We start from the raw sequence: 13463 nt of genomic DNA on the forward strand, positions 1-13463 counted from the left end.
GCACTGCGGCAGACCCTATCCCCACTGTGGGCCCCTTAGGTCACCTCTCTCCTCCCATCCCCTGCTAACCCTCTCTCTTCTCCTTCTTTGCCATCCTGCCTGGGATCTCCAGTGTGTGCAGGGGCTTAAGGACCTCCTGAGGACCGCTGCTCTCTGCCTCTCCAGGAGTGGCCTGGGGGGAGCCAGGCACCCGGCACCTCCACCTGCCTAACCTGTGGCCCATCTGCCACCATCTGTGCCTATAGGCTCTGCCCCCGCCTGCCCTACAGTGTGTGCTCTCTAGGGCCCTCAAGAGGGGACTGGGGTTGGCCTCTTTGCCCCACCCCCACTCCATGCTGGCCAGAGTGTAGGAAGCCATAATGCAGCTGTCAGCACAATACCTGTAACATGATGCTGAAACTCTCCCACCCTCCTCCCTTCCTTCCCCTTCCCCAGATTTGTGAAGTGTCAAGACTCTTCAGGAATCTTGCCTTACAGCCCTCACCCCCCAAATCAGGCATAGCCATAGTCAAGCCTAGCAGGTTTCTTAAGGAGCCGTCTGGGGTGTTGATGACGCTGCTGAACAAGTTTGGTGACTGTTCTAAGCACAACCAGATTGACACTGTTCCCACGGCCCCATCCCCTCCCCCAGTAGGTAGGGTGCAAGGAGCCTGTATCCTTTGCCCCAGGCGCTGAGGGATAGAGCTGGCTCTGCACGGAGCCATGTTCCTTAGAAGACCTAAAGGAAACCAGGCCAGGTGTGGGAAAATCAGCTGAGCCCAGGGCTGGGGGCTGCTTGTCTGCGACCTTTTATAACCAAAATAAAGATTCCCCTCTTCTTGCTGTACCCTTGACTGGTGCCACTTTTTACTTTGGGGTCTGCAGCCGGGTCCATGGTGGTATGCAAACATGGCTGACCCTCACTCCCAGCTTTGCTCCAACATGTCACCTCTGCTAAGGAGAGTTAAAGGGAACACAACACAACCAGGAGGGAAGTGGGAAAGCCTCTGCACTGGCCCCCCCAGAACTCATCACAATTCCAGAGACCTTGGAGCTTTAGCTGACCTCTGAACGGCCCAGCCCTGACCAACACAGGGGTTAACTCCAATCTGCGATCCACACCCCCTGAACTGAGCCCAGCCCAGGGTAACAGTCTCATGAAACCTTCCTCTCCCCAGCTGCCATCCCACATTGAGACACACACAGGCATGCACACTGTACCAGGAGCTAAAAACTAATTAACTAAAAACCAGGTGTGGTGGCACAGGCCTGTAATCCCAGCAACTCCAGAGGCTGAGGCAGGAGGAGGATCACAAGTTCAAGGCCAGCCTCAGCTGCAACTTATCAAGGCCCTATGTCAAAATAAAAAGTAAAATAAGGGCTCTCGGTGGAGCTTTGTGGTAAAGCGCTCCTGGGTTCAATCCTCAGTACCAAAAAGATTAAATAAAAATCTAATTACTGCTGCCATTTAGCAAGGGCTTGCCAAGTTCCAGGTCCATTTTCTCACCTTAACCCAAGAAGATGTCAGCCTTTGTTTTGTTTATCTTTGGAACTAGGGGTGGAACCCAGGGATGTTTTACCACTGAGTTACATCCCCAGTCCTTATTTTACTTTTCATTTTGAGACAGGATCTCACTAAGTTGCTAAGGCTGGCCTCAAACTTTTCTTTTTTTTTTTTTTTTAAGAGAGAGTGAGAGAGGAGAGAGAGAGAGAGAGAGAATTTTTTTTAATGTTTTATTGTTTTAGTTCTCGGCGGACACAACATCTTTGTTGGTATGTGGTGCTGAGGATCGAACCCGGGCCGCACGCATGTCAAGCGAGCGTGCTACCGCTTGAGCCACATCCCCAGCCCTGGCCTCAAACTTTTCGATCCACCTGCCTTAGCCTTCCAAGTAGTTAGGATTATAGGTGCATACCACCCGCGCCTAGCTGATGTCAGCCTTTTTACAGGTGAGGGAATTGAGACTCCAGGAAGGTGCAGGAGCTGCCTAAGGTCATCCAGCTAACAGAGCAGCAAATCCAGGTTTGGAACCTGGTCTCTGCCCTAACTGCTAACCCTTCTGCATACCCCAGGAATGGATGAAATCTTAGAGAAGCCCTAAAGTCTTCCGGGGGTTTGGAGGTGGTTCCCTCCTTGAACTGAGGGAAAAGTTGAAGCCCAGGGGCAGGAACGGACCTGCTAAGGCCTTATAACAGAGCTGGAATGCAGTCTAACACCCTGACCTCATTCCAGTCTCTCTCCATAAATTCCACACTATCTCTTAGACCAGACTGGAGATGTGGGGTACTCTGAGCCACAGCACCTTGAAGAGAATGGTCGAATCACTTAAAAGTAATCTAGGATCCATTCCTGAAAGCAACTAGTAGAGAGAGCTCTTACCTACATAACTGGACTCTTATTCACAACTAAACAAGAAGAGAAGGTACTAGAGCCTTCTCTGATCACTGGTTTAATTTGATCATTTCAAAAACAGACAAATTTACTTTGAAGGTCTTTCTGGAAGCTAGCCAAAGTCCCCCTAGTTGCCAACAGAAAACCCCATCTTTTTTCTTGGTGAAGATAGATAGCAACTGGCTGCTGCTTTCTCTCTAGCACAGCTCTTCAGAGCCTGTTACTTCAAAGCCAGCTAAGAAAGGACTGGTTGAATATGGGCCTGGGGATGTTCCAGGAGGGTGGGAAGGTGGCAGGCAGGATGAGGAAGGCCCCCTTGGGCTGCAGCTCCAGCTCCTGTCCTGCTGACTCAGGCAGCTGATGTGGAGCTTTGTGCCCTGCCAGGGCCTGCTGCCTCCTGCCCGCCTGGGCTCCTGGACTTGGGAAATGGAAGCCTGAGGCAAAAGGAGGTAACAGACAGGAACTGAGTCAGGCTCAACAGGCCAGAGCTGGCAGGAGGTGTCAGGCAGCCTGACTCCCAGATTCATCCCGGAGCCTCAAAAGAGGAGAAGGGGGATGAGAGGGCTTCCTTTCCTCTGCTTGGGTATGCTGAAGGCATGGAACCTGTGATATGAACCAGGCCCCCTGGCTGAAGCGGTAGGAAGAGAATTCCTCCTTAATTTAGGAGAAACTCTGAAATTCCTAGGCCTAACAGGCTCCCATTGTCTTGGGATCCCTAGGTTTCCCCCAGGACTTGGGGAAGCCCAGGTTGATGACTAGTGCAAAAGAAGGTCCTTGAGGGCCCAGGGCCTGCTGAGACCAGAGGAGTGGCCTAGATGGAGAGAGAAGAGGCATTGCTGAGGGGCTGTGACCATTCATTTTACACCTACAGGATCTGAGGCTTACAGAGGTTGTCACTTGGCCAAGGTTACCACGACTTGTAAGAACTGAACTCAGGCAGTTGATTCTAAAGATACAGGTTACTCTGTCTCATGGAAACAAGGCATATTAATAAGTTGGAGATGATGGGGAAATAAAGTCAGGGAGTCTCTCTACCTAAAGACACTCTCTATAAGTGGTATTCTAATGTAACTACTTTCCATCATTTTCTGTCAGTGCTTTGATTAGAGCAAAGCCTTCAGGATGTCAGGCCTAAAATCCTGTCTGCTTTCTTTTAAACTCTACAATATTAGCCCACATAAGTCCTTACTTGTGGCAGAGAGACAGATTTCAACTTCAGTTCTTCAGAGTTCTGGGCCTCCAGTGGGCAAAGAAAGTGCTCAGATACTCAGGGGAGCTGGGGAGACACAGGCCTGTGAAATGGTCCCAGGTCAAGGATCAAACTAGCTGGATCCCAGAGGGGAGTATCATCTCTGAGCCATTCTGAGCTTTGGGTAGGGCAGGGTAGAAAAGCAGGAAGCCACCCTCATGGGCCCAGAGCCAGCACTCTTAGTTGATTCTTGATGAAACTTGAAGACAGGACACCCCCCCCCCCCGCCCTGCCAACTAGCAGCGACAGAAGGTTAGCAACAGAGGAATCTCCATCTCTGAGGCCTCTTTCAAGGGGTCAGAGATAGGGCCATGGTCAAAGAGAAGGAACAGGGAAACTTCTGGAAGACAGGTTTGGGGGAGACATCACTCAGCTCGAACTGCCGCCCCATAAAACGAAATGATATGTGTTGCTGCCATCTCCCTTGCCTCAGCTCCGTCTCTCCCCAGGTTGCTAGCGTTCCCCCCCAGGGGGATCAAACTGGACTGAGCACCTTGGTGGCCTGCTTCCCAGCCTCTGACAGAAGGCAGTCTGAGTCAGACAGGAAAATGGGACAGTCAACCAGCTGGGCCCCCACCCTTGGTGAGCCCAGCTGATACATGATAGTAGGCAGCTTCAAGGGGCAGGTGACCTGGCATGGAGAGCCAGAGGGTAAGTCCTCAGACAAGTGGCAACAGGCCACCAACTTGAAAGGGAAAATTGTGCTGTGATGGGGAAGGTGTTGAAGGAACTTACTGGGTGACTAATTACAAAGGCTGGGCTGGAGCGTCAGAGGCCACTTGTTAAACTCTTCATTAAGTGGCAACCTGAAAGCTGCTACCTATGCATTCTGGGAGCTCAGAGGGGACCTTGAGAGAGAATGGAGACCAGGGGATGGAATGATGTTTAGGTAGACTCAGGAAGAAGCCTGGAAGAAAGGTGTTGATGGAAGCAATATAGGGAGCTGGTAGCTGTGTGACCTTGGGCAGATTTTGCCCCTCTCTGAGACTTAGTATTCCCATCTCCATGGACCTGTGCACATAGACATAATGGGAATTAAGTTAGATTAGGGATTTGAAAGTGCTTGGGAAACTATGATTCTATGGAAACATGAGCTATATAGCCTGAACCAAGGAAGGATCCACATTCTGCTGCTCCTGGCTTGCTGGACTCTGTCTAGGCTGAAGTAGCCAGGTAGCTGAAGCCATTCTTACCCCTAGAAGGGTGCTGAGAAGGAGAATCTGATTGGGGAATCCAGGCCACTTCCTAATGAGGGTACCCTTGCATTGCAACCGTGAACGGCAGGAGGCAGCCTGGAGCCCCCATAGGTACCTGCCCTGGTGGAGCCCACACCTACATTTCTCCTGATTGTCCTGATGACTCACTCACACATCCCAGCCCTTTTACCTTTAAGGAAGAGCCGGAAAGGGTGTGGGGAGAAGAGGAGAAGGAGGCAGGTCCTGGGCCCCAGTCCCGCCCCTGCTCCTCCCCACCCTACCCTGGGCCAGGCCACCCAGCCAAAAGGCAGACCGAGAGTCGGAGAGGCACAGAGTCCAGCATTGGTCCCAAGGCAGCCAGTTAACTCGCCGCCAGTCTGTCTGTCCCCAGAGCCATGGAGAGAGCCAGTCTGATCCAGAAGGCCAAGCTGGCAGAGCAGGCTGAACGCTATGAGGACATGGCAGCCTTCATGAAGGGCGCCGTGGAAAAGGGTGAGGAGCTCTCCTGTGAAGAGAGAAACCTGCTCTCTGTGGCCTACAAGAACGTGGTAGGCGGCCAGAGGGCTGCCTGGAGGGTCCTGTCCAGCATTGAGCAGAAGAGCAACGAGGAAGGCTCGGAAGAGAAGGGCCCCGAGGTGCGAGAGTACCGGGAGAAGGTGGAGACCGAGCTCCGGGGTGTGTGCGACACCGTGCTGGGCCTGCTGGACTCCCACCTTATCAAGGAGGCCGGAGAGGCGGAGAGCCGGGTTTTCTACCTGAAGATGAAGGGCGACTACTACCGCTACCTAGCCGAGGTGGCCACTGGTGACAACAAGAAGCGCATCATTGACTCTGCCCGGTCAGCCTACCAGGAGGCCATGGACATCAGCAAGAAGGAGATGCTGCCCACCAACCCCATCCGTCTGGGCCTGGCCCTGAACTTTTCCGTCTTCCACTACGAGATTGCCAACAGCCCCGAGGAAGCCATCACGCTGGCCAAGACCACTTTTGACGATGCCATGGCTGAACTGCACACCCTCAACGAGGACTCCTACAAAGACAGCACCCTCATCATGCAGCTGCTGCGAGACAACTTGACCCTCTGGACAGCCGACAACGGCGGGGAAGAGGGTGGGGAGGCTCCTGAGGAGCCCCAGAGCTGAGCCTGCCCGTCACCCACCTGCAGCCCTGCCCTCCAGTCCCCAGCCCTCCAAGAGGACTAGTATGGGGGGGGAGGCCCTGCCTTCCCAGACCCTTCCCAATGCTCTGCCCCAACTCCGAAAGCCTTGGAGGGGAGCAGTGGAGCTGAGCCCACCCTGGGCTGGGGATCCCACTCTGCATGCAGCTGTCAGGTGCTCCTAACCGCAGGTGGTCCCACTCACCCCTGCTCTCTGCACCCCCTTTCCTCCCGTCTCTGCCCCTGACTGGGCTACCCACCCTCCTGCTGTCTATTAGGAATTGAGGAGTGTCCCACCCCTGGTGGCTGAGAATGGACTGTGTGGCAGAGCCTGGAGATGAGAGAGAGAGAAGAGAGAGAGACAGAGTGTGTGTGTGTGTGTGTGTGAGAGAGAGAGAGAGAGAGAGAGAGAGAGAGAATGAGGGAAAGCATGTCTGCTGGGTGTGACCCTGTTTCCTCTCAATAAAGTTCCTGTGACACTCCTTCTGTCTTTTCCAGTCATTGGCCATGGGCTGGGAGAGGGAATGACTTTGGACTTCTGGATTGGGGCCTGACCTCCCCTGGGGCTGGCTCCCCGTGGGGATGGTGAAACTAGGTGACAGGCGGGGGTCCAGCTCTCTCTGGCAGAGGGGCCCCAGACTGGTCTGGTCCCAGGAGAGTCAGGTGAGAGCTACTGAGGCGCTGAGGCTCCTCTGCCCGGCTGAGAAGATGAATGGTGCTGCGGGGCAGGGGAAAGAAAAGCTCGGATCTGGGGGAGCCGGAAACCAGTGAGGTCTCAGGTGTGAGGTGTGAGGACAGCGCTGCAGGGATACGCTTCATTGAGTGGCTCTAAAACCCCAGACAAGAAAGCGTCAAACAGTTCCATCAAATGATCAGATCGGAGCCAAGGGGTGCACGATCTGAGGCATTAAAAACCTAGACCTAAAAAGGGAACGACCCCCACCCCCAGCGTATGGAGATGGGGACAAAAGGAGACGCGCGGGCGGGGAGCAGGGGCTAGCTGGGTAGGAAGGGCCGCGGGGAGCCCGGCCAGCCTAACCCCGGCCTCCTACCGGAGCTGGCAGCAACACGCAGCACTCCGCGGCAGCGGAGCTCAGACCCTCCGTCTCGGCCGGAGACTGGAGGCGGGGCCTGGGGTCGCTCCCACCAATCGCAGGCGGGATATACCCATGGTACCGCCCCCGGGACGCGCCCGGCCAACCCCGGAGTGAGCCGCGGCGCACTTGCAGCAAGTGCTGCAGGCGCGGATCCTGCTCCGCAGGCGCTGGACGAGCTGACTGACGGAGCGACTTCCCAGCCGCCCGCCGAGCGCCCAGGGCGGCGCTTTCCCGGTTTCACCCAGACAAGTTACCACCCGCCTGGGCCGAGAGCTCGGCTTCCTCAGAGCAGCGGGACCGGGCGAGGCCGTGCGCAAAACGTAGTCCCCGCCCTTTGAGTCATCCGCTCACCTGGCTGTGCCTGGGCCAGGCTGGGTAGCAGGGTGGGCTGGAACAAATCCCCAGGTCGCCCCCACCACACTTGAGAGGCATCTCTGAACCGGTCGCCTGGAGACTTGGATTGTGTCCCTGATTGGCTTTGCCACTTTGGAAAAGCCAGTATACTTGTGTGGGCCTCAGTTTCCCTTCTGTACCATAAGAGGCTTGAACTAAAGGCTCTCCAACCGATAAAAGTGAAAACGTGGGCTTCTGGAGTGAAACTGCCTGGGTTTGGCTCCAATCTCGCCTTGCCCAAGCCTGGTCACCTTGTTTGCCTTTTGGCCCTCATTGCTGGATAGTGATTAAAAAACGGTACTTTCTCTGGAGGCTGAATCAGAAAGATAGCGAGTTCAAAGCCAGCCTCAGCAATGGTGAGGCACTTAGCAACTCAGTGAGAGGCTGTCTCTAAATAAAATACAAAATCGGACTGGGGATGAGCTCAGTGGTTGAGTGCCCCTGAGTTCAATCCTGGTACAAAACAAAAAAACAAAAACAGTACTTTCCTCTTAGAGTTGCTGTGAAGTTTGAGAAAAGAAATGCATGTAAACAGCTCAGGATATGTGCTCAACAAATGTTAGCTATTAATCCTTCTAGAATCAATGAGTTTAGGGTTTCTCCAGCATTCTGGGCCCAAAGCAGGATAATCATCCAGGACCAGCACTGAAGAGCAGTTTTAATCCAAAACTGACTGCTTGCTTGCTTGTTTGCTGGGCCCCCCAGAAAGGCAGGCCTGACAGCAGGCTTTACTCCTCCACCTGGCAGAATGAGGGAACTCAGTCCAGCCTCATCAGGTTCCCCAGAGTCCAAATTTGGCCACACTCATGGGACTTAAAACTGAAGGGCTCTTGTCACAGTTCCTAATCCTACAGGGGATGCTTCAGGACATTCTGATGCCTTTTGGGTTCCCTATTATCTCCCCTCCTTTCCTGGTGGTGTGTTGGGTTTCAAGGTTCCAGACCTGACAGAGACTGTGCTAGGGCAGGTGACTCCTCTCAGCTCTGGAGGTGACCTGATTTCTCTGATCAGACAGGTCTGGTGACTTTCTCTTAATGGGGTAGGTCCTGGGAAAGGAACTCTTTCTTCTTTTCTCTCCACCTCTGACTTTTTGCCTCTTGTTTCCTGACCACTCATAAGGGAAGAGATGATGCTGGGCGCGGTGGAGCACACCTGTAATCCCAGCAGCCCTGGGAAAGGAAAAGGAAAAGGAAAAGGAAAAAGAAAAGGAGAAATGAGCTGTCCTAAGGTAGTGTGTTGCTGTTGAAGAATTTCAAAAGCAGATGATGTGGATTACCATATCAGACACTTATGGCTACATACTATACTTGGTTGAGATACTGTAATGATGTCAGACCTTTTTGTCTGTAACATATTTAAACACCACCAAAACCCTAATCAAACCAAAAGTAAGATTTACTGCCTTCTTTTCCTGGTCTATATTTGACATTTTGAAAATTTCAAGTTAGGTATAATGGCACATGCCTGTAATCCCAGCCATTTAGGAGGCTGAAGCAAGAGGATCACAAGTTCAAGACTAGCCTCAGCAACTTAGCAAAGCCCTTATGCCTTAGAGAAACTCTGTTTTAAAATTTAAAAAAATAAAATAAAATAAAAAGGGCTGGGGATGTAGCTTAATGGTAAAGCACCCCTGGGTTTGATTCCTGGTACCAATAAATAAATAAATAAAAATTTTGGTCCCACTGCTAATAGGTACAGGGTGGTTTTTGTTTGGTTTGGTACTGGGGATTGATCCCAAGGGTGCTTTATCACTGAGCCATAAACCCAGCCCTTTTTACTTTTATTTTTAGATTTTGAGACCAAATCTCACTAGGTTGCTTAGGGCCTCACTAAATTGCTGAGGGTGATCTGGAACTTGTGATCCTCCTACTGCCCCAGCCTCCTGAGTTGCAAAGACTACAGGCATGCACCATTGTGCCCAGCAGTACAAGGTTTCTTTGGGGGTATAAAATATTCTAATTTTAAATACTGTGAAGTTGCACAACTTTGTGAATATGAACTGAGTTGAACACTGTAGAATGGTGAAATTTACAGTAAGTCAATTATATCTCGATTGAAAAGTCTATCCAGAGGCTAAATGTATAGCTTGTGTAGAGTGCTTGCCTACTATGTGAAAATCCCTGGGCTCAATCTCCAGCAAGGATATTTTTTAAAAATCTGTCTCAAAAGGCAAAACAGATAAAAATGCCAAGTTCCATTTGAAATTTCACAGTGGCTATTCATTACTTTCACTTGATCATTTTTTTTAACCTTTTCCAAATTTCAAAGTCAAAAATTTTTTTAAATATTTTTATTTTTTTTAGTTGTAGTTGGACACAATACCTTTATATTATTTATTTATTTTTATGTGGTGCTGAGGATCGAACCCACGGTCTCACACATGCTAGGCGAGTGCTCTACCACTGAGCAACCTCAACTCCTAAATCAAAATTTGACTAGCTGGCCAGGCGCACTGGCACACACTTGTAATCCCAACAGCTTGGGAGGCTGAGACAGGAGGATCACAAGTTCAAAGATAGCCTCAACAAAAAGTGAAGTGCTAAGCAACTCAGTGAGACCCTGTCGCTAAATAAAATACAATATAGTTCTGGGGATGTGGCTCAGTGGTTGAATGCCCCTGAGTTCAATCCCTGATACACACATACATACACACACACACAAAAAAAGAAAAATTGACTAGCCACCTTCCCTTTCCTGTTAACATATAAACAGAGATCAGATATGCTGTTTTACCAATGCCTTACATTTTTATTTGTTATTACTTATTTATGTATTTATTACTGTGCTGAAACTTGAACCCAGGGCCTCATGCATATGAAGCAAGTGCTCTACAATTGAGCTAACCCTCAGCCCCTAACCCCTTACATTTACATAGGTGCATTTATTTAATTATAATTTCCTTTCTATCTGATTCTACCTGTGAGTTTGCGGCTACATCCTGGGTTTATTTCTCTCATAGAGTTCCCTAAAAATGGCATGTCCCATTATTTCTTTTTTCCCACAGTGACTCCAGCAAGACAGAACCTGAGTTTAAAACCCTCTTAAAAATGCCTGGAGTGAGGTTAGTGCCAGATTCTCTATTCTGGAAAAAGAGATACGGCTGGTCCTAAAATGAGACAGGGCTGTCTAGACAGAGACCAGGCTCACGAAGATTCAAGCAATCCCAGTCCTATCCTTTCTACACTGCCAGATTATCTTCCAGGAAATGGAGAACTAGGGCTTATGAAGATTTCCCTCCTAAGAATTTGAATAGTAACAGGGAAAATTTGCAATCTAAAATTCTCTAGCAAAGGTACTACTTCCTTCTCAGATCGAAGCAGTTACCTCAGGTAAGGCCAAGTCACTGGGTCAGGTAGGCCACTGTGGTTCCTTCCAGAAAAGCAAGGTACTCCTCCCCATTGTGCTCGCTCCTCTCTCTCTCTCTCTCTCTCTCTCTCACACACACACACACACACACACACACACAATATCCAAATATCCTTTTTTTTTTTTTAAAGAGAGAGTGAGAGAGGAGAGAGAGAGAGAGAGAGAGAATTTTTTAATATTTATTTTTTAGTTTTCGGCGGACACAACATCTTTGTTGGTATGTGGTGCTGAGGATCGAACCCAGGCCGCATGCATGCCAGGCGAGCGCGCTACCGCTTGAGCCACATCCCCAGCCCTATCCTTTGTTTTTAAAGAAAACTTATTTCAGATGTTTGCACCAAGATTGCTCTTCTGACCATTAGTGCCCCTCTCCAGCTCTTGACTAGAGATCAGAGTACAGCTCACATCACTTATATGTGCTAAGTAGTTTCATACCTTAATTCTCACAGCAATGCATATTACCATGTTTCCTTTGCATATGCAGAGACTGAGGCTCAGAGCAGCTAAATCACCTAATAACTAAGGTCATAAAACTGCTTATGTGTTGAGAGTGGGAGAGGAGCTGACTTCAAGCCTCACAATCTTTAAGCAACTACAGTTATTTTCAAACTGTGTTTACAGAGCTCCCTAGAAGCTGCCATGGGATAGAAGCACAGGTTGTCTGGGTTTCCTATTTTCACACAACTTCGGCTAAAATAGCCACACATATGTCTGTTTTGTACATTGGAGTTTCATGAGTTAAAAATAAGTTTGAAAAGAACCACATTGTGCTGTGATACTCTGTTTCTGTTTTGGACTTTCCAAGAAACAAGAAAGCCTTTTTCTTACTCTACTCTCAATCTAACCAATCCAGAGCTTGGCAGAAAGAAATTGTCTAAAATGATTGTAAAATGACCAGTTTTCTGGCTCACTCACCAAGTTAAAGTTTTCTTGACCTGGTTCTATCCCTTATTCCTTTAAATTCTTCACTCTATTCACAGGGCCCACCCCACACACTCCACATCCCTGCTTTGTTTGGGGTAGAGAAGGCAGGTTTCTGAGGGCAGGTTCCCCTCCCCTTAGGATACCTGTTCCCCACCCCCCCAGCCTCACCTACTCACTGAATCAGGAGCCAGGAATGTCTGTGGGGGCAGCAAACAGGTATGTCACCCTGGGGGTGCCAGAGGATGATTCATTTCTCATCTCCACCCAATCTTCTTACAGCTCTGGGAAATGTAACTCTTTGTCTAGAGATTAGAGAAATCCTGGACTCTTAAAAGCACAGAGTCTTCTAATCTGTGAGTGGTACTGCATTTAAAAATCAGATTATGGTAGCCAATAAATGTTTATTGAAAGGGAAGAAAGGAAAGGAAAAGGGGAAGGAGGCAGATGGGAGGAAGGCAGGCACATTTTCTCTTTTATTTTCCAGAGTGAAGCTTCAATCTCCTTGTTTGACTACAGTGGGGACTGACTTTTAGCTCAAAATAGATTATGTGACCTCTGGTATGACTTACAAATTGGGGGAAATCTTTCTCAAATCCCAATCTCCCTCCTTTGCTGTTTCTATAACTCCACAAAGCAGTGTGGAGGTGCCAGAATTAAAATACTGGAAGAATTTAGAGGTCATGACCCAGTGCAAAGGGAAGCACCAGGAGATATTTCTTTTTTTTTTTTTTTTTTTAAGAGAGAGTGAGAGACAGAGGGGGACAGAGAATTTTAACATTTATTTACTTTTTTTCTTAGTTCTTGGCAGACACAACATCTTTGTTGGTATGTGGTGCTGCTGAGGATCGAACCCGGGCCGCACGCATGCTAGGCGAGCGCGCTACCGCTTGAGCCACATCCCCAGCCCCAAGGAGATATTTCTTGAAGCTAAACTTACATAGCAAGCATGTTGCTTAGGACCTGATATTTATTTGGGATTTTAAAATTTTATTTAAAAAAATTTAAAGACATGGTCTGAGCTGGGTGCATACTTATAACTCCTAGTGACTTGGGAGACTGAGGCAAGAGGATTGAAAGTTCAAGGCCAGCTTCAGCAACTAAGCAAGACCCTAAGAAACTTAGTGAAACCCTGTTTCAAAATAAAAGGGGCTGGGGATGTGACTTGGTGGTAAAGTACCCTGGGTTCAATCCCCAGTATTGGGGTGGGGCGGGGAATGAGACAGCAACAGGGTCTGGCTTTGAACTCAGGCTCAACCAATCCTCCCACTTCAGCCTCCCAAGTAGCTAGGACTACAAGATTGTGCCACCATGCCCAGCTCTATTTGGGATGATTTATAAGGGGTTTCTTCTTTCCCTCCTTCATATCTGCTTCAGGTTTTTGGAATGAGGAGGGTAAAACTGAAACTAAAACTAAAACCTTGCTGTGTATTCTCACTAGAGCATCTTATTAGTACTCAAATTTTAAATATATATATATTTGTTTGTTTGTTTTAGGTGGACATAACATCTTTATTTATTTTTATATGGTGCTGAGGATCGAACCTAGTGCCTCCCACATACCAGGCCAGCGCGCTACCACTTGAGCCACATCCCCAGCCCCAGTACTCAACTTTTTTTAACCTCACAGGCATCAAATGCCCAGCTCATCCAGAGCCCATCAGTCTTAGCCAACCTGAACACTTGGGCCTCTGAAACTGTCTGGAGCTAGTTC

At 49.4% G+C, this 13463-nt stretch overlaps 2 protein-coding genes across 4 annotated transcripts in view; both read left to right on the top strand.

Moving 5' to 3' along the window:
- The window catches only part of Zdhhc18 (zDHHC palmitoyltransferase 18), a 32267-nt gene extending 26874 nt beyond the window's left edge, over positions 1 to 5393 (top strand). For 2 of the 3 annotated variants that reach the window (XM_078025689.1, XM_078025687.1), the window contains one exon: positions 113 to 826. Coding sequence is in view for 2 of the 3 variants with exons in the window: in XM_078025687.1 (XP_077881813.1) it covers positions 113 to 211 (99 nt within the window). In the remaining variant the exon portion in view is untranslated. Of the gene's footprint in view, positions 1 to 112; positions 827 to 5192 lie in introns of those variants that run through there. The other variant, XM_078025688.1, reaches the window with a different exon arrangement.
- Positions 5275 to 5958, top strand: Sfn (stratifin). The gene has a single exon (XM_078027751.1). The coding sequence runs from the start codon at positions 5275 to 5277 to the stop codon at positions 5956 to 5958; it is 684 nt and encodes a 227-aa protein (XP_077883877.1).
- The last annotated feature ends 7505 nt before the right edge of the window (positions 5959 to 13463 follow it).

The sequence above is a fragment of the Ictidomys tridecemlineatus genome, chromosome 11 (genome assembly GCF_052094955.1).
Source record: "Ictidomys tridecemlineatus isolate mIctTri1 chromosome 11, mIctTri1.hap1, whole genome shotgun sequence".
NCBI classification, from domain to species: Eukaryota; Metazoa; Chordata; class Mammalia; order Rodentia; family Sciuridae; genus Ictidomys; species Ictidomys tridecemlineatus.

Coding starts and splice junctions, on each gene's coding strand:
- Sfn (XM_078027751.1), top strand. CDS start 5,275: ATGGCAGCCTTCATGAAGGGCGCCGTGGAAAAGGGTGAGGAGCTCTCC.